The sequence below is a fragment of the Aphelocoma coerulescens genome, chromosome 2 (genome assembly GCF_041296385.1).
Source record: "Aphelocoma coerulescens isolate FSJ_1873_10779 chromosome 2, UR_Acoe_1.0, whole genome shotgun sequence".
NCBI lineage: Eukaryota > Metazoa > Chordata > Aves > Passeriformes > Corvidae > Aphelocoma > Aphelocoma coerulescens.
In genome coordinates this window covers 65,966,487-65,987,452 of record NC_091015.1, presented here as the reverse complement: position 1 = coordinate 65,987,452, position 20,966 = coordinate 65,966,487, and the positions used below count along the sequence as shown (strand labels likewise).

The window sequence follows — 20,966 nt, the reverse complement described above, 5'->3', positions numbered from 1 at the left end:
ACATACTTGTAATTTCAAATAAATAACATATGATTCAATTACATAAGTATTATGACAGTGCTTAAAAATGTTTCTTTGCATGCTAGAAATCAGTCAAATGTGAGAAGAATGCACACTGCTGTGAAGCTCAACGGAGTAGTGCTTAATAAATCACAACATGCTCAGCTAGTTCTCCTGAATATGCCTGGACCTCCTAAAAACAGAAAAGGGGATGAAAACTGTATCCTCTACTGTATTTATTCCATATTTCTTGAAATTGAGGGTTTCATTTTTGTGATTCTGCCATTACCTGTTGGGATAACCATTAGTAAGTATGGTAAGCATAAGTCTGCCTTTAAGAAAGTGACACAAAGAGAGTTATAAAAAATCTTGGTAGCGCTGAGGGAGGGGGATTTTCTATTGGTATAAAGCATTTCTTAACTTTGAACTAATTTTAAAATTTCCTACTTTTATCTTTTTTTGTAGGTGACTAGGGAAAAACTAGGAATTTCCCCCAAGTTAGGCCTCACTTCCACTTGAATAACCAGTAATGGGACAGTAAAGGGTGACACATAAAAACTCTTTGATGAAATTGTTGAACTCTATTTTCGCATTATATGTCAGACTTTTTGAGAGATTACTAGCTATTTTGTTTCTCTTCTGAATAAATTCCTTGACCAGATGGTATTTCAGACATGGAATTTCTGGAAGTTCTGACAGAAGGTCTGGATAGAGTTCTCCTAGTCCGAGGCAGTGGACGTGAAGTGATCACCATTTATTCTTAATCTGTTTGCATGTGTTTTTCAAACACCATACACCACCACCATAAGAAGACAAAGTTTTTTGCTATAATTTGAGCAACTTCATTGTGTTCTAGTGCGTTGAAAATTACCTGCAAACTGAATCTTATGATGATGTATTCTTTTTTTCCTAGTAAGATGTTATATTTAAATAATATTTTAAGCAAATTTATGTAGAAAATATTTCTATGGGGAATTGATAAATGGTGGATGGGTTAGGATATTTATGTGTGTGTAGCATATTCTGACACTTCTTAAGCTGTGGTAAAACAAAAAAATTGGTAATGCAATCATATTTTTAAAGATATAGAAATATAAGCAACTTCTGATTATTTTAATCTTTGTTCTGCATCATAATAAAAGGGAAGGGTTGTAGGAAAGGTTGTCTTCTTTCTTTACCAAAATGCTGCTGTGTTGCTTCTGTTGGAATTAGTCCTGGTTCAGGAACCTTCCTTCAGAGAGATATATATATAGCCAGTCAAATTTGTCTATGACATGCATAGAGTGTTTCCCTGAAGTTCATGATTTGCCATACCTGTTAAAAATAATATTTCTGTATTTAAAATACTTAGGTAGCTGAAACCACCAGGTGATAGCAAATAGACAAGCTGTGTGGGTTCTTTTCTATGAGGTACTGGCAGTTAACCATTATCTTACACCATTATACCAATGATGAAACATGAGAGCATCCAACTCATAGGAAGGCGATGGTGCAGAAACTTCACCCGGTTCCAAATATAATTTAACAGTTGATAAACCACAGCAAGGTGGTTAATGAAATGCAGTCTCTTGTTTTCAGATATGTATATTTTGAAAATGTTGTATGTATGCTGCTGTTTGAAATAAAATCTGCTTTTCTCAACTGAACTAGCTCCTAAGTGTTTTTCACTTGAAATTTTTGAACAGTTTAGCTTAGGTGTTCAATAGAAACTTTTTGCTTCTTTTATAATTCTGTTCCTTTCAGGCACTCTTTAGCTTTGTAAATGTTGTTTAAGATCTAAAGTGTATCAGAAGATTGTCCTGCTGTAAAAAGAATGGGTCTATTTAGACATATAAACACTTATTTTGGTTTTTCTTTTTCTTATTCCTTTGTAATACAATCAAGACATCTGTTGCTCAGCCTAGAACAGCAGTGATGCAGTGCCCAAGTACCTGGCTAGGCTCAAGGCCAGGGTTTTTATCATAACACTCTCAGCTGAAGTAAGACAAAGCTATAAACAGCAAAAGCTGAAAACAGCCATTACCTGTCCCTGTGGTTTGATGCACAGGAACAGAGGGAACAAAAAGGTAATCAGATGACCCAGTGAATTCCTGATGACTCAAAAACACTGCTGGGTTACATCAAAAGGCACTTGGAAAGGCATGCTGCACACCAGAATGCCCCCATATACCACTGAGTGTGACTGCAGCTGTGTGCCTTGAGTTTGGAATAGGTTTATGCATAGTCGCTCAGAGGTACCTTGGGGGTGCACCAAAGACACTGCAGGGGCTCTTAGGTGCAATGAAAGGCACATGGAGGCCCTGTGGACAGATGAGAAGGCATATGAAGGTTCTAGATTTGCACAGCAGATCAATTGAATTAAAAAGCATTCTCAGACCAGTGAGGAGAAGAAAAACATCAGCAGATGCCCCTACTGCACTCCAGGTGGCTGTAGGCTTTTCATGGGACATATTAAAAGGCACTCCATGGGCTGTTGTGCAGGGCCATCAGCAGGCATTTATAGACAACTGTAGATGGCTTATAGTAAAAGTAATGATAAAAATTTAGAGATAAGCTTTCAGAGCCATCAGGGACCTACCAAAGGCTCTATGAGTGCCCTTAGGTGCAAGGCAAGACTGACAGGGGTTTCTGTGGGCATAACAGAAGGTATTTGATAAACTTACGGAAGCGGTAGAGAACAAACCTTCAAGCTGGAAAGTACAAAACATCAACTTAGAAAGGAAGCTTTCAATGATCCAACAGCAGATGGGCTTCTGAGACTTTTATACATCCTTATGTGTTACAGGGACCACCCATGCTGTGATGGAGGAGGATGTACGAACACTTCCATGTCAGCTTCATTTTTTTGAGATTTGCTTGTAGGTGCACAGTATTAAGAATTATGGGCTATAAGTTATCAAACACTATGATTTAAAGTGGTGGATAGGTGAATTCATGTGCAAGACTAGTCAGGGCAAAATGCCATTGAGGCCTTATTTCTGGTGATAGTTTGTTATATTTCTTAATGACCTCATAAGAAAAAGCTACAGGACAATTTTGCACCTGTTCTCACCTGCAAATTGCTGTCTCCTGCAGCCTTTAAATATGTTAGGAAGTTAGGTAAAAATCCATTAACTTATGGCAGTAAACATAGACTGCAGATCCAACAGCTGCTGAACTCCTGAGGCTTTCATGCTTTTTGGTGTCAGGTAGTAAATGCACCCATGATGCAGGAGGACGTATGAGTGCACTTGTCTGTTGGGTACGTAATTCTTTTGGATTTTGGTCATAGGTGCACAATATTAAACCTTACGTGTTATAAGCTATGAAATACCATTACTTAAGTGGTGAATAGTTAAATTCACACGCTAGAATGGTCTAGAGAAAGAGATTGTGCCCATCTTTGTCATTTGCTTTTTGTGGTATTTCTTAATGAGTTTGTGAAGTTAAAGCATAGAGTAGGTTGTCCTGTAAATTTGAGAGATGCAAAGGACAGTGGCATAAGATTTAGGTAGTAGAGCAAGCTCAGAGTTCCTGTGATGCTAGGATTCTAAATGGGCTGCCAAGAAGCTTTTGGATCTTCAAAAATTAGAGCTAGAAACACCTTTAACTCCTGCTCACTCCTGGAGCTGGTCTCTCTCAAGAGTCAGGGTTAACTGCTGGTGAAGCTTAGGTGGTAGAGCAAGTGCCGAGTTGCAGTGTTTGGTCAGCAGCTGAACTAGGCCATTGATGTAGGTTTATTCCAAAACAGCTTCCCTCTCTCTTTACCTCAGAACTCAATGACATTGAGTAACAATGAGACCATTATTTGCCTGAAATACCAGGGGGTTTTCAGTTCTAAAAACTCTTTTAAGGACACAAATCAAAAAAGGTTGCAAATGGAAACAGGATTATATTTTATGGTGGGGGTTTTGTTCTTTTTTTTTCCTGTATCTTTTTCAGAACCAATGCTCACAAGCATTAACACAATGCACACATGTAGGCAGGAGCAGGCTGATGTGTTCGTCAGTTTAGCTTGAAAAAATACCCTTGCGGTCTGGCAAAGAAAAGCCACTAAGACTAGCAGCAGGAGTACAGGCCAAGCAGTCCCTGTTTCCTGAAGAGTGAGGATGTGGAGAATGAGGATCAGTATTGAACAAACACAAATGTAGAAGAGGTATGTAGTACTGTAGAATATTTTCAAAAGTATGACACAAGTCAATGACAAGCACACCTTGTACTTTTCAAAACTTGCCCAGCTGTGCTTCTTGGCCAGGGATGTATGAGAAGTGCATGCAGGGACAGCTGAGAAGCAATAGATCCAGATAGTGCAGCAAACCTGGAGTCCTTTTAAAGCACAGGCTCTTTTGCATAAGCAAGATCCCCTGAGGAAATGGAGCTAAGGGTAGTGCAGTGCTCGCTCCCTCTCTAAACTTCCACTGAACAAGAGAAACAGGACATAAGTGGTGCCTTGATAGTGCAAGAGCAGCAGGCATGCACTTGCCTATCCACAGTGGAATTGGTGCTGTTGAAAGCCTGCAAGAGCAAGGTGAGGTCTGCCCTGGCACTTTCTGTATGGGAGAAAGACTCTGGGGAGAGTGAGAGAATGCACTGGCACAGTTCATTGGTAAGACAAGCACATAGCCTCCGGGTTGGTGGTTCTGTTGAAAGGCTGGCAGGAGAAGATAAGGGTCAGCTTTCTGTCCTGACTCCTTTTGTGTCAGAACAGGTGCTGGACGTTTTCAATTTTGGAGTTGCATTTGAAATGCGTTTGTGTGATGGTACCTTTAGCTGGCAAGGCAAGGACATAGCTCTATCTAGTGGTGCTGTTGAACAGTGACAGGGAGGAGGTAAAAGCAACAGCTTTTTGTCCTGGCTCCTTTTGTGTAGGGTCCATTGCTGGATATTTTCAATTTCACAGCTGGGCACTGTGGAGACTGAGAGATAGTGATGGTGCCTTTAGTTTGCAAGAGAAGTGAATAGCAGTAGTATTGGTTATGCTATGGAAAGCCCTGCCAGAGGAACATCAACAGCTCTCTATCCTGGCACATTTTGTGTGGGAGGAGTTACTGGCCATTTTCAGTTTTGGAGCTGGACTCCCCCAAGAATCTGATGGTACCTTTAGTTGATAAGGTAAGTGTACAGCACCAGTGTTGGTGGTGCTATTGAAAGGCTGCCAAGGGAAAGTGAATGCTCTTCAGAAAGCTCTTTTACGTTTTTTACAAAGGGTGTTTAAAAATTTGCTGGTGTCTACTAACATTTGTGTATGTCAAGTTTGGGGGTTTACCTGTGATACTACCACTGTTTATCCTCAATGACACACTTTTCTTATTGCTGCTTAATTTTGTGCTGTTAACAGATAAATAAAATGCTTGGATCCCAATTTGCTTTAAGATGCATGGAGTGGGTTTTCCTGGCAACACTCAAGCAAAATGACAAAATTGTTTCGATCAGTTGAAAAAAAACCAACTCCATTAAATATCGCTAAAGGAAAGGGTAATGTATTGAGTGTAGAAATTGTCAATAGATCACTCCAGCAAGTTTGTTTGTATCCTTGGAATGCCAAAGGCTTTCTCTCTCCCGTAAGATTTATTTCTGGAATTATCTATCAGGGTAAAAGGGAAAACCACACAGTTTGGAGATATTGCTGTAGGCTGAAGTAGACAGCCCTGGCTGTGTTCCTCACTGAAATGAAGAAAATTTTATGTCTATCTGAACTCTTTTTTGCCAAAACTATTATTCACATTGGGCACAACAGTACAAAACGCCACTACCTCTGCCCTCTGTTACCAAGTGAACATAATCACCTCTTAGAAACAACTGGGAAAAAATAACATGCACACATATCTATACCACTACCTATATGTATGCCTATAGGCCTGTATTTATTCCTAGCTCTTTATGTATCTCTATACCCACTTCCTGGGTTAGTGCAAACAAACCTCACATCACAGCTGACACAGATCCGTGCCGTAAATCAAATCTCTCCTGATGGGAGAGAGTTTTTAAAGTCCTTGCCAGGAGTTAGTTCGAGAGACAAACGGAGACTTTCAGCCTTCACTGCTGCTAGATAGTTGTTTATTAAGTCTTATCAGAGAAACAGAGTCACTAGCGTGACCCAGAGCACAGAGCAGAGAATGCAGGAGAAAGCATAATTATCAAGATTTACACAGCTTTTTAAAGATAATTTAACCAATAGTTACTAAAAATGTATATTATTTTCACTTTTCTACCAATTATTCAGTAACACAGCCAGGAACTGCAGAATTTTTGTCCAATCATCCCAAATTACTTTTACTGCAGAATATGGAGTAGTAGAAGAAGAAGGTTTAGAGAGCAACAACAATCCTCCATTTTGATGGGTTTTGCTCTTATCTATTTACTACAAAGAGAAGCCCAAAACCTCTAAGTTTTTCACCCTGTGGCAATCTTACATAGTAGTCTATCACCTAATTCACACCACTGTATTTTCTAGTTCTTGTCCAATAGTTGGCAATTTTTTCCATGGTCGAAGGTCAAAACAGTGTTGTTCAGGGGGGTAAAAACCCTTCAAAACAGGCAGAGAAATATTCTCTGCACTCTGGGTTCCTACAACAGCTGTACTTGTAAGTCCAGTGGAGGGCCTGTACGGAAGGTAGCAGTTGGAAACAGCAGAGCTGCATCCAGGGTAAACAGACTCAAGCTGGAGGGAACAGCAGCAGCAATGCTCTTGCAAGAGCTGCTCATAAGCTGAGGCAGGAAACTGTGAAGGGACAACTTGTTGCTGATTCATGGAATGACCTGAGTTGGTACTGAAAGGGAGGGATCCGTTCTAGAAGTAAAAGCTCAAGAAATAGTGACCTCCTTACTCAGGAAAAGAGGCAGGTCATGAGGAAGAAGAGGCATCTCTTTTCTGTGTTAGAGAAACTTGTGGTGTGTGGCATAGGCTGCCTTTCAGAGAACTTTTCAGGCATCATCTCTTTTCCTGACCATGTAAACCACCTCTCTTCTTGCTATGCCTCCCAACATCTCTGTTAACATTGATGCCACACACCGATATATGCTGATAATGCGTTGAATTGCTACAAATCGTTCCCATTATGCTTGATTGTAAATCACTGGTTTTACTTGTCAAGCTAGTGAGAAATTGGGATACAAATATTTTCTCTGCCTATGTTCTTCCACAAAAAAACCTCTCCAGCAAGACCTGAACCATAAGCTTTAAGCATATAAATGCGGAAGGAAAATCACAAGCTTGTCAGTATTTGAGCATATTAAGAACAATCGGCTCTCTTGCTCCTTAGAGACTTTGTACTTGGAGAAATTCTGTGTACAGTGGCCAAACCCAATTCTGATGAGAGAGAAACTAATTTGCCTGCAAGATAATATGTCCTGTGAAGCATCTAAAAAGGATCAAGTGAAGGAAAGTGAGCCTTGAAAGGTCTGCAATTTCAGCCTGAGAAAGCTTGCAGGAAGGACAAACTTTAGTTTTGAATCTGCTGAGTGTGAAAAATAGAGCTGTGACTCACAGAAGCGTGCTCCTGTGAGACTTCTCTTCCTTATTCTCCCCCCTTCAGGTAGAAACATTGTGAGAGAAAATTTCACAAGATAAGGTAGAGAAGCAGTGTTCCTGTATAAAAAATACTCATTCAGCACATCAGTTTGTTTCAATAGACATGCTGTGGACTCTATAAACCTCATCACATAATCTCACAGCACTGCAGAAAACGACAACAAAAGGATTACACTTCTACTAAGCATCCATTAAGCTTATAATTCTGCTTCCTTAGGAGCAGGTTAGCTGGTGCTCAAAATGAAAATGGAAATAATAAGGAGGACAACCAAGGTTGTCTTTCAGCCTGTGAAAATCCCAACAAAGAAAGAGCTCTAAGTAAAACTGAGGCTGTGTGATGGATCTCAGGCTCAAGAGAAACCTTCAGTCCAATGAAGCAGAGGATGGAAAAAGACAAGTCAGTGGCTCTATGCATAATTTCCCACAACACACAGCAGAAACATTAGCAGAAAGCAGAAAGAAACCATTTCTGACTGAAAGCATTTATTCTAGAAATGATGGAGAAGGAAAAATAAAGATCACCACCATCATCTTTTCATCACAACTTCACAGAACAGATGTGCCTTTAAAAGTGTAAACAAATATTCTCAGTTCTGGAATTGGGAATAAGGTGGAGATTTGGTCATCTACAGAGAGGCATAATTCATCTTCCTGGGGTCAGTTCCATTTAATACTTTTAATCAATGATCTGGACTCTTTCCCAAGATTGCAAAATTGGGTGACTTCAGCAGCCACAGCCCAAAGGAAGGCTAAAGTGTAACCAGAGCCATAGACTAGGAAGGACAGTGACAATAGATCACCATGGAAATAACATCAGCTTTGAAAAACAAGGGGACATAGTTTACGCTGGTGTAATGGAACGGCTAGTCATTTTCAGATCCAGTGTGGGATAATAATGGAAGATTGATGTAGAGGATTATAGACATGCTCCAGTGACATGCAGCTGGGGTGTAGAAAAAGATGTGTATCATACAAATCTTTCTTTAGCTTCCTATATTTGACAAGTAGAACATCTCTGTTTAGATAACACAGGCCTTTGGTAGATTCAGTGGTGCTCTGCTGCACATGATTGAGATTACTATATTACCACAGGCCTGGGCCCTAGGGTATATCACCGTGTCCCGCAGCCATAGGGAGGAGGAGGAGAGAAGATCCAACATGCAGGAATTGTGCACCAAGATTTATTCATTTAATTATTTCACAAACTCTTTTACAGACTTTTTTCTTCATAGTCTAATTGGACAAAGGATCAGCCACCCCTTGGGGTGATTGGCTAAAATCCTAAAACATCCATTGTCAAAATATTTTTCTACTATACCATAAACAAGACTTTTTCAAGGTTGCAGGTGGCTTGGTTGTTTACATACTCTGCTACCTCTTCTGTGAGAGAGAGAAGTCTCTCATGGACTTAGAAAATAGCAAGAAAATCCTTGCTAGCAGCATTTTTGTATCTACATTACTGCCCTGCTCCAGAGAAGCTCAAAGCACAGTAATAAAATACGCCTGCACAAATCGCTGACAAAGAGATGAAAACAGCAGGGTTGGTGATCCCCTAGCATGAACTGAACTCAGAGGTACCTGTATCCCTGGATGTCTCTTGTCTGGGTGTTGTTTTGGGGATGTCCCAGATGGTAATAAAAACGGATTCACTCTTTGCATTCCATCTGAGGTTTTCTGGTGGTTCCAGTGTCCTGCCTGTGCTGACTCATGCAGCCATTATAACTATCCCAGCTATCACTTCACAAACCCTCTGCTCAAGGGAGTGGCAGCAGCCCTGCAGTGAGTCCATCCAGCATTACATCTCTGCTCTGCAAAGGACTCCTGTGTGGAGTCCAGTGGGGCAGCAATATCTGCTGATTTCAGAAGCTGCATTTTACTTGGGAAGGTCCAGGTGTTAGGAGATACTTAACAACTTAGCACAGCAACTTAGCACTTAGCAACTAACCAAATTTAAGAACTGAGTTAGCAGCCCTGTGATACCTGTGTATGTTACACCTCTGGAGGCAGCACCACATTCCTCCTAAGAGAGATGCTTCAGTCCCCTAATCATTCTTGTAGATCTCTGCATGGAGCTTCAGGAGCTCCATGTCTCTTTTGTACTGAGGAGCCCAGAACTGGACACAATAATCCAGATGTGGCTCACCAGGGCTGAGCAGAGGGTCAGGATCACCTCCGTCGGCCTCCTGGCAGAGCTCTTCCTAATGTACCCCAGGACACCATTGGCCTTCTTGGCCACAAGGACACACTGCTGGCTCATGGGTAGTTTTTTGTCCACCAGGACCCCTAGGTCCTTTTCTCAGAGCTGCTTTCCAGCAGGTCAGCACCCAGCCTGTACTAGTGTTTGGGTTATTCCTCCTCAGGTGCAGGACCCTGCATTTGCCCTTGTTGAAATTCAGAAGGTTCTTCTCTGCCATCTCTCCAACATGTCGAGGTCCCTCTGAAGGCCCACACACCCCTTTGAGGTGTCATCCACTTCTCAGTTTTGTATCATCAGCGAACTTGCTGAGGAGGTATCTGCCCCCTCATCCAAGTCATTGATGAACAAGTTAAACAATACTAGACCCAGTATAGAACCCTAGGTGACAGGCCTCCAACCAGACTGTGCAATGGATCATGACCATCTAGGATTTGCCATTCAACCAGTTCCCAGTCCACCTCACTGTCCACTCCAACCCACACTTCTTGACTTTGCCCATGAGGATGTTGTGAGACACAGTGTTGAAAGTCTTGCTGAAACTGAGGCAGACAATATCCGCTGCTCTGCTTTCATCCAGCCAGGTGGTTGTTTCATTGTAGAAGGTCATCAGGTTGGTCAAACATGACTTACATTTAGTGAACCCATGCTGACTACTCCCTGATCACCTTCTTGTCATCCACATAGATGAAGATGGCCTTCAGAATGAGGCACTCCATCACCTTTGCAGGGATCAAGGCAAGGCTGGCTGGCCGGTCAGCTGACTGGTCCTGGGTCCTCCTTCTGGCCCTTTTTGAAGACAGGGGTGACATTTGCTATCACTGAACGTTTCCAGTCCACAGGCACCTCTCCTAATCGTCATGACCTTTCAAAGATGATCATGAGCAGCCTGGCTATGATGTCCACCAGCTCTCTTAGCGCTCAAGGATGCATCCTGTCAGGGCCCAAGGACTTGTGGATGTTGACTTTGTTTAGGTATTCTCTGACCCAATCCTCCTTAACCAAGGGAAGGTGCTTCTCCCAAAATTCATTTACCCTGGGTCTCCTGGGTCAGAGATTCCTGAGGGCTGCTCTTATCAGTGAATATTGATGCAAAGAAAACATTCAATACCTCTTCCTTCTCTGCATCCTCTGTTACCAGGGTCCCCTTCCCATTAAATAATGGGCCCACATGATCCTTTGTTTTCCTTTTGTTATTGATGTATTTGAAAAAGACTCTGGGCATCCTTGGCCAGATTTACTTCCAGGTGGGCCTTGGCCTTTCTAGCCTCATTTCTACTTACTCTGACCATTGCCCTATATCCACTGCAAGTAGCCTGACCCCCCTTCCATCTCCTGTGTATTTCTTTCTTGTACTTTAGTCATGACAGTAGTTCTTTATACATCCACAGAGATTTCGTGTGCCCTTAGACTGATTTCTTCCTCACTGGGATTGTCATTGAGCCTGAAGAAAGAGAACCTTGAATATCAATCAGCTCTCTTGATACTTCTTCCCTGCAGGGGCTGCTCCCATGGAATTCTTCCAAGATCCCTAAAGATGCTAAAGTTAGCTCTCCTGAAGTCTGTGGTCATAATCTTGCTCTCTCTCCTGCTACTTTGTTCAGTACTGAACTCTACAATCCCATGGTCACTACAGCAAAGGCTGCCTGCAAACTTCATGTCATCAAGGCCTTCCTTGTTGGTTAGTATAAGGTCAAGCAGCACACCATTCCTTCTGGGAATCTCCACTACTTGTGACAAGAAGTTATCAGTGCTTTCCAGGAACCTCCTAAACTGTTCATGCTTGTCTATGTTGCTTCTCCAGCAGATGTCAGAGTAGTTAAAGTCCCCCACAAGAACCAGGGCTTGAGACTTTGAGGCTGCCCCAAGCTGCCACACACTTCCTGCTTAGGTGGCCTGTAGCAAACATCCACAACAGCATCACCCTTACTATTCTAACCCTTTTATCCTAATTCTCTGTTCTGGGTTTGTTTCTTTCAGTGATTTTTTTCCCCATCTGCTACCTGGAAGAAGGACAATGGAGTGGGGGTGTGGGGGTGTGATGGTATTGCCTAAGAGACAAATGGGGCAATTAGGAAAAAATTATGTAGCTAGGTGTCACAACATTCCATTGAAATGGCTCTGGCTGGGGGCAAGAAAAAGGTGAGGGGGGTACCCCGCAGGTTTTGGCCAGGGTTTTGCTGAGTGTGGTTTCTGAGTTCAGGGGAGGAAGGGGCTGTTTGCCTGCTTCCCTGCCACCTGACTACTCAGCGCTCAGAACCAGCGTGTGTGGTGCCGAAACATTGGAACCGGCTCTTGCCAAACCCTCTGCCCACGATACATTGCCGCAGCCACTCCTGTGTGTTGGACTCCAAGATCCCGGTCTGCTGTGGTTTTCCTGCACTGCAAGTCTGCTTAATTTTTTGTTTGGTTGGTTGGTTGGTTTTTTGTTTTCCAGCTGTTGGGAGAGGGTCCAGAGCCAACGTGTGGGGTGACCCCTTATGGGCCACCTCTGCAGGGTAACCCTGCAATCATGACCAACTGGCACCCATGACTTCCCAGCTCAGCCAAGCTGCCATTTAACCTCGTGGTCTCCTATCGTGCACCGGAGCACCCCCTGCAGCTGCAGGGGAATCATCGCACCTGCCCTGCCCAGACGGGAGCCAACAGCGCCCCTGCCAGCTGTGGCCGCAACTATAGCAAAGGGGAAATGGCTTAAAGAACAGGAAGAGACTGTTTATTGGGGTTTCTGGTTTTCTTGGTTTGTTGTTGCTGCCACTGTTGTTGTTTGCTTGCCTTGTTATACACATACATACTAGTAAAGAACTGTTATTCCTTTTCCCATATCTTTGCCTGAAAGCCCCTTAATTTCAAAGTTACAATAATTTGGAGGAAAGGGGTCACATTTTCCATTCCAAGGGAGGTTCCCACCTTCCTTGGCAGACACCTGTCTTTTAAACCAAGACACTCTCTCAACCTGCTAATCATCCAACCCAAGACAGAGGTCAATACATTCTGTAGGAACCCAGGGTGCTGAGAATATTTCTCTGCCTATTTTTAAGGGGTTTTACCCCCCTGGACACCACTGGTATAGCTTTAAACCTTGGAAAAAATTACCAACAGTCAGACAACAGCTAGAAAAACACAGTGGTGTGAATTAGGTTATAGACTACTATGTAAGATTGTCACAGGGTGAAAAATTTATAGAGGTTTTGGGCTTCTCTTTGTAGTAAATAGATAAGAGTAAAAAATATCAAAATGGAGGATTGTTGTTCTCTAAATCTTCTCCTTCTTTTGCAGTAAAAGTAGTTTGGATTGATTGGATAGAAAATTCGCAGTTCCTAGTCATGTTACTGAATAACTGGTAAGAAAGTAAAAATAATGTACGTTTTTAGTAACTATTGGTTAAAATGTCTTTAAAAGGCTGTGTAAATCTTGATAATTGCTCTCACTTCTACTTTTCCTCCTTCCATGCTGTACCTGGGTCATGCTAGTGGCTCAGTTTCTCTGATAAGACTTAATAAATAACTATCTAGAAGCATTGAAACTACAGAAGACGTCTCGTTTTATCTTTTAAGCGCCTTGCAAGGACTCTCAGCAAATTCTCTCCCATCAGGAGAGACTCGACTTATGGCACAATAAAGTGTCACATTCTAAGTGTTGCCTGATGTAAAAAGCAACTCCATGACCACACCTTCCTGGTTTGAAGTTTGAGTTTATTCAGATTCAATTCTTCTGGATTCTGCCGTGTTACAAAATGTACATCGACACAAGAAATTGATATAACAGTTTTATTTAATGCTGCAGCATTAAGCAAGCAAAGCATGTTTGAACAGCCAGTGTTTTTTCAGCTCCAAGCCAGCTGTCTGTGCAAAAAGGCTTCCAAAGAGCCTTCATGCAACAGCACTCTTGTGAACAAATAAGAAAACCCGGGGGGTGGAAATCCACACAGGAAATAGCTATGACATACAGCGAATAAAATACTTCCACATCACAAAAACGGTGACTTACATGACGGGATGATTAACACTGGTGCTGCTGGGCTGTTCCACTACTGGTTGTACTGGCTAGAGGAGAACAGGGAGGAAAAAAGGAAGAAAAACTGAGCCGGCAGAGGGCATTGGTGGGGCAGGGGTGGGGCTAGAGGGTAGAGGCGGAAGAGGAGGAGCAACAGCTCTGATACTGCTTGTCAGGCCTGCTGGGGAGCGCAGCAATTGGATGGGACTGGATATAGTATGGTGGCCAACATGACCACCAACACCTCTCAGCTCCTGCCGCTTGGTAACCAGTGTCACCGCGATGTTCCCACACTCACTCAGTGTCTGGTGGGCAGGGAAGAGAAGGGGGAAGAAAAAACAAAGAGGCTGTGTGTGGGTACCTTTGGGTGGTGTGAACGGTGCTGAAGCTCAGTGGGAGGTTCCTCGCCTGGCCCCTGCCATAGGGCAGGGGCAGTGGACAGGAAGGTGGCTTTGGCCATGGCTGGGGCTGAGTGCTGGTACTTGGCCATGTGGTCATTAGCCACAAACTGGCAACAGTAAGTGCTCTCACTGAAGTGTACATGATCCTTTCATGTTAAAATCATTGTCCGAGAAATTTGTCTACGTACTAGCAGCAGCAGAGTGTGCAAAGAAACTTCTTCCTTAACATATATCTTTTTGTGTCTTTTTGATTTTATTTTTTTTACCCGTGACTGTGGGAGTTACTTTTTGTCATCACAATGTCAAGGTTTTTGTTCTAAAAATAGGTACACTCTATAAAAAGCATCTTTTGGTTTTGTTTACAGAGCTTGTGGACAAATGCATGAGTTCATGCATTCATATTGTGATGAGTGATAAAAAAATTTTTGGAACACTCCTAGGATCTGATGATTTTGTCAGTAACCTTTGATGGAAAGAGTTAAAGCCATCCACTTTATGCTTTGGCTCAATTCACTAAATGCCTTTGACATATTTGAGTACATTAGCTAGAAGCTTTTTGTATGGCTTAGTTGTAATTTTCTGATATTTTTATTTTATGGAAAAATTCACAGTGCAGTGTAAAACTAAAATAACTAAATGTTTTTACTTTAAAGTGCTGGGCCTTATTTTCCCCGGAACTGGATTTTCAGATATTGTATTAGAAGATGTTACAGAATTTTAAGTATTACTTCTGCCTCTTGATGCTATTTAATGCTTGGTTTGCTGAGGAAAATGATTGTGTAAGACCTATAAGAAAGGTGGACTTATATTTTTTGAATACTTACTAGCTGAATAGTTTATGCTTTGGACATAAATTACAGAGGGGGATCTCTTCAGCCATGCCACAGAGTACTTGTTGCATGATTTATATGTGTAATCAGGTTCCTAATTTGTAGCCTTGATTTTGCATGGGTTATGTGTTGAATTTTCCAGCAGTTTGTTTGCTTTTGAAACTTCCCTTAAAGTCTAGGCAAAGATTTAAAAGGTAGCAGACTTAAAGAGTATTACCTTGGTAAGACGTGTTGCTATTGAAAACATATTTTGTGTACCACTGGTATTCAAGAAATTTCCAGGATTTAGCGGGTGAATCTGTATGTTTGCGTACTGAGACAAAAAGTGCTTTTTAGTTGCTAGGTAAGCTTTTTTTTACTCAGGTGGTCCATTTATCAAGATTATGCTGCAGTATGGCTAATTTATTTGTTAGTTCCAATAGCTGTGATCTTAGAGATTTGTTTTACTTCTGTAATACAAACTGGGATCTTTGTACCTGATTATGTGTTCTTACTTTTTCTAATGCTACTTCAGTGAATATCACCTGAGGGCAGAAGAATAACAAAGCTAGTCAAGATTTTACTAAATGGAAATAACATAACAAAGTTAAGTCATCACTGTTAAAAGACTGTGCATTCATTTTCTGTACCTGTAAATTGAACAGTAACTGAGTTCAACTACTTCAAGATGAGCTTTCCAGACAGTTTTGTTACATAAGCTATTTTCAAGTAGCTTCCAGGGCATATGATTCTATGAATTATCCTGAAAACTGACCTTGTTGCCTTACTTGGTAGATTTTACAGTTAAAAAAAAAAAAAAAAAAAAAAAAAAGGGAAAAAAGAAAGGAGCATAGCCCTAATTTCATTTTATTGAATGTTTTTCAGGTTTTCAGATGTGCAGGGAATCACTGATCTCACCCACTCGGGTGCTTCATACAGCAGCTTCTAACTGCTGTTTGCCTGCATAAGTATGTAGATGGAATACATCTACATTTCATTTGTTATCTTATGTATAAATGTGTTTGTAGCAGTTTGGGTGCTTACAAGCTTGTCAAGTCATTTGGTGATTATGATACCATGTGATACCCAGAGAGCTGAATCTCTACATACTCTGAAAAAATAAAAAAACTAAAGTTCTGTTGATTATACCAAATCAGAAGCATTATGATTTTTAGTTTATCATGTGCTGCTGTATGTAGATCAATACTGAAATAGTAATTAAATATTGCAATTTTGCAATTGCTGAATTCTGCAATTTCCTAAATGCCACAGAAGCAAAACCACAGTAGTTTTTTTCTTGTTTGCATAGATGGCTTAAAGTCTGGACTTCCTAAATAACAGCATTCCTGATTTGTGGGCAGAAGAAAACTGTCTTGAGTCAAAGTCAGCTCTGTGCAAATGATTTTGTTCTCTTACCTATCTTGTACCTCTACACAGTGTGTCTGAGCAAGTGCCATCTTGACTTAATTTCTGAGCCATTTTCTGCTTTGTTTATTGTTCCCCATCCATGAAGGATAGTGCATGTTCCGGTTTCTTGTGTGGGGTAAAATTGCATTAGACTTTTTCTTACTTTGGTCCCAAAAGTAGCAAATCTTTGCCTCAAAATGTTCAGCTGATTATTAAAAACGTATCAGTAAAAGGAATGGTTATCTTTTTTTCCCTTATTCATTGTTTTTCTTTTGTATTTCTGTTCAGTTCTTTACTTTCTTCACTGGAAAAGTTTGTGCTTACTGCCTGCTGCCCGTAGAAGGGTTCAGGCTCTTAGTTTTTGGGCCCTGCTTTACAACAGAAGTTGGAAAGAGGAAACCAGCTTCTCAGTATAGCAAGTTTGGGGAAGAATCAGCAGTAGGAGAAATTCTTTGTGAAAGGAAATGTGTTCTTTGTTGTTTTGAAAATTATCTGTGGTATTTCCAGATATAATTGTATCCTTGGAGTGAATAGCAAAGAGAAAAACAAAAATGTGTGTTTCCTAGGATCTCCTTTGTGTTTTGTTAAACTTCCTCTGTATTTTGAAGATTCTTTTTGGTATGTGCTTCTCTGGAAGTGGCTGACTTCCTCTGTTGTGATAAGAAGATAATGCTGAATCTAAAACCCAGTTCTGTGGTCCACTCTAGTCTTCATCTCCTAAAGTGTTGTAAAGCAAGAATGTATGGAGTTTGTAAAGCTCAAATCTATGGCACTAATGTAAAATTGTCTTATTCTTTTATAGCTGGTTCCTGGAGGAGAAGCACCTGAAGTATAAACTGATAGAGTTGTCATCTATGAAGATGTGGTTTTTAATATGTAAATCTAAATAGAGCTTCTGTGGTGTGGGTTTTGGCGTGGATTGTTTGTTTATTTTATTTACACATTTTGCAGTTGACATTTGATAAACAACAAGGATTTCCTCTTCAGGAAAGGTGAATTGGTAATGCTGACTTTTTAAGTTGAAATTGTGACTCTCTTGGAAAGACACATTAATCTGTTCTGAATAAAAGACTTTATTACTTACTTACTGTGTTCTGTTGTGTAAGTGCACAAGTTGAATAGTTTTATAACTGGTGGATGAAAAGGAAAAATAATAGTTATGTTTCAGTTGCTGTCAGTTTTCAATTTTTCTACATCTGTTGCATTTGATTATAGCCCAAGTCTATATAAATGAGCCAAGAGATCACTGTTCTCTGGAGGGCAGACAGATAATCTGAATCATTTGTTTAAATGCAGCTCCAAGCTATGTCAGCTCTGGTTCTGCCAGCCGAGAGATTGAGCCGTCTTGGGCTTCTTTTGCTTGGTAGAGGTACTTTCTAATAGTAAAGGCACTTCAGTGGTATTTGGCAAGTGAGGACAAACAGGCTAGACCTAGTTCTTGTTCAGAAGGTTAAAAACTACAAAAGGCTGGTATTCAAATTTCTCATTTCTGTCAGTGGTGACTCAGCTTTCACCACTAAGTGGTGTTGGGTATACTTAATTAAATTGGGAGATGCCTGTGCCCACTTGCCTAGTTTGGAGTACTCCTTTTAGTGTGAACTTTTTTCCCGCTGTGTCCTCCTGTGATATAAATTGGACATACCAACTACTATTTTAGGAGAATTTCAATAAAGTGAGGAATGGCCGTTTTTACTTTGTCATGATTGACAAAAAATAACAGGTTCTAAATCACATCCATTGGAGCTTATGCTTCCACAATACACTGCTCAAGTGATTTCTGTATGTAAATACCTTTGCAGAGGAATCCCAGCTGCCTGCTGGCAAGGGGAGTAACAGCATGGACTCAGAGACAGGATGTTCTATCTCTTGCCTTCCCATCAGCAGCAGAAGAAAGAAGAGTGGTCCATTACAGAGCACACACTGAAGCTATGCACTTTGATTCCTGTCTGAGTGTACCATCATATTCTTTCACTGTCACAGAGTCCACTTGCAAATCTTAAGATGCTCAGCATTTGCTGCAGAAAAATAAGAACTTATTACAAAAAAAGATTGTGCTGGGTATCACCTTTTTCCAGGCAGCCTGTAAAAACCCATATTAGTGCTAAGGCTTTTTTCTTTTAAAGCTGTGTGCAGCCTCATTTTTTTGCACACTCCCAGCAACCATTGCCTTTATTACAATCCCTCCACAAAACACAGCAAAGAGAAATCAGTTGCTAGATTTTACATTCAGAGAGGAGGATAGCAACTGCCCCATGCACACCAGGGCAATGAGCTTTCCTTTCAAACTCTATGTACCTTCATATTCTTTCAATCTCGCAGAGATCTTGTGCCCTTCCTAAAAATATCCTGTAAAAATCTCCATCACAATTGACGTCAACTGAGAAAACTCATTCTGTCTGTATTTTTAACTCACACCCCTTGAATTGCACCACACACCCTGTTCTCTGCCTTCCTTCTCATTTGCAGCTGTGTGTTCTGTAGATAACAGGCTGTGAGGAAAAAGAGTAGTCCAGCCACTGTCAACAGTCCTGAAATAATTTCTTTGTGAGCTGTACCTGCACACTCTTCTGTTTAGCTTTTACTCTCTGTGAGATTGAAAGAATGTGATCATACATGTATTTTAGAACTCTGGCAGTGCTTTGGAGCTATGCACTTCTCAGCTGAGTGTACCATCATAATCTCACTGTCATACAGTCCACCTAGCAAAACTGAAAATGCTCAGCAACTGCAGTAGAAAAAAGCACCTTGTATAGTCTCAAGTAAGGACAGTAAATGGTCATGATTTGCAGCTGAAAAAATTCTTACTTGCAAAATTTAGTGTCTTAAATATGAGTGAATGGTATAATTTGAACAGTTTCATTTATACAAGAGGAATTTGACAGATAAATTTTATCTTCTGCTAAGATTAAGGTAACATTTCCTGAAGACAATGAGTCTCTCCTTCATTGAGGAAATGAAACACATTGATTTTGTATACAATATTAAAACTTCTGTAAAACTTTCAAAATCATAATGGCTTGTCAGTTTATGGTTGTTGAGCCTGACACATTAGGTGATGTCCTGTGCATTTTGCATGCTTTAAAGTCACGCACAAGTAATTTTATTGTTTCCTTTTTATTTCTAAAACACCTGTTCATCAAACCATATAAGCACAGAACTAAATCTCATCTTCTGTCTTGTTGCTATAAACTATTGTGTTGCTGTAAAATATTTTAGCTGACAGAAACTCAAGCCAACAGCTTTGTACTCCTACTTGTATATGTGATTATTATGCAGTTGCTCAGAACAAGTTAACAGGCAAATGCATGCTCTAGCTACACAGAAGGCACAAAGCACCTGGCATTTTCCTATCAGTCACTGGAAGAGGACAGATTCTCCCAGGTAACTCTGTCTAATATAGAGATAAGAGAACTTGGACCCCTCTCCCAGTAGGAGCAACACTCTGTGTTTCTGCAGTGAGTGAAAACTGCTTTAACAAGATCCTTTTCTTTCTACAATACTTGAAAAAAAACTCAAAACACAATTTTAAAGCTAATAAAATTGATACCTTGCATTCGGACCGCATTCAGGTAGCAGTCACACTCCTCTTGCAGCCCACGACCTGTACTCACACCATGGTGCTCTACACGCTCATTGTCTGTCAGCTCTCTGTACTGTTCCTGCACTTTCAGTCCAGCAGTGGTTACAGTGTCCCTGTGTCACAGAGAAAGGCTCCAGGAGAGAAGAACTTCTTCTGTTACCCCTTCTCACAGCAGCCTTTTGTTTGAAGGCACGTTCCCTCCAAGCGGTATGGACCGTCCCATTTTTTCACTCTCGCAGAGACCAGTTCCAAACCTTAGAACCACTGCCAGCTGCTCCCAAGCAACAGGGCTAAGAACAGAAGCCCACCGACGGCATTCACCTTGCCCTTCGTAGCCTGTATTCTGCACTCACCCTGGGTGAGTTCTGCACTTCACTTTTCCCCTCGGCTATGTATGAGAACCCAATACCCTTTCAGTCTCACGCAGTCCGAAGTGGCCGTCTGGCTCTCACTTAGAGAAACGCGCCAGCACAGAAACGGTCACTGCACTAGTGCTCTTGTCTCCAAACTTTCCAGCAAAGCGCCACAAGCTGGACCTCTGCAAGACTGAGGTTAAAAACTGAGTGCTTTAAAGTCCAGACCATCACACTACGTGTGAGGTTTCCAGATTGTTAAAAGGACAGTGAGTGGCACCTCTTTGTGGTGCCAATGGAAGTTTTTAAATGTCAGGAAGAGAGTAAGGTCAGTGAACACACTCTCTCTCTCTCCCTCTCTCCATTTCTCTGTGTGAGCCGTGGCTGGAAACTCTTCAGTTTAGATTCAGGCTGCCAGAGTGCCCAAAGGCCATAGTAGGTAGAGCTGTGACGGAAAGCGCATAGCACCAGTCTCTCGTAGGACTGGCGGTGCTGTCAGCTGAGAATGATTTTCCTTGCTCAAGCCTTACCTGGCACCTGCTGAGCGGCTTCACCCAGCCTGGAAACCAGTGCCTTCCCTTGTTACAGTGGGGATACTGCAACACGCCTATATCAAACCAGGAGTCCCGTGGAAAAGAAACATATATATGGACAGATTCTTGCTAGATGTTTCAGAGATGTTTATTTCCCCAGCCGCATGGCCGGGCTCTGCCGAG

At 41.4% G+C, this 20,966-nt stretch overlaps 1 protein-coding gene across 1 annotated transcript in view; it reads right to left on the bottom strand.

Annotated features, from left to right (window-relative positions):
- LOC138105157 (solute carrier family 12 member 7-like) overlaps positions 1-20,966 on the bottom strand; it is a 64,894-nt gene that overhangs the window by 41,725 nt on the left and 2,203 nt on the right. Inside the window, exon 3 of the mRNA XM_069004837.1 lies at positions 19,865-20,010. Within this exon, the coding sequence (XP_068860938.1) occupies positions 19,865-20,010 (146 nt within the window). The remainder of the gene's footprint in view (positions 1-19,864; positions 20,011-20,966) is intronic.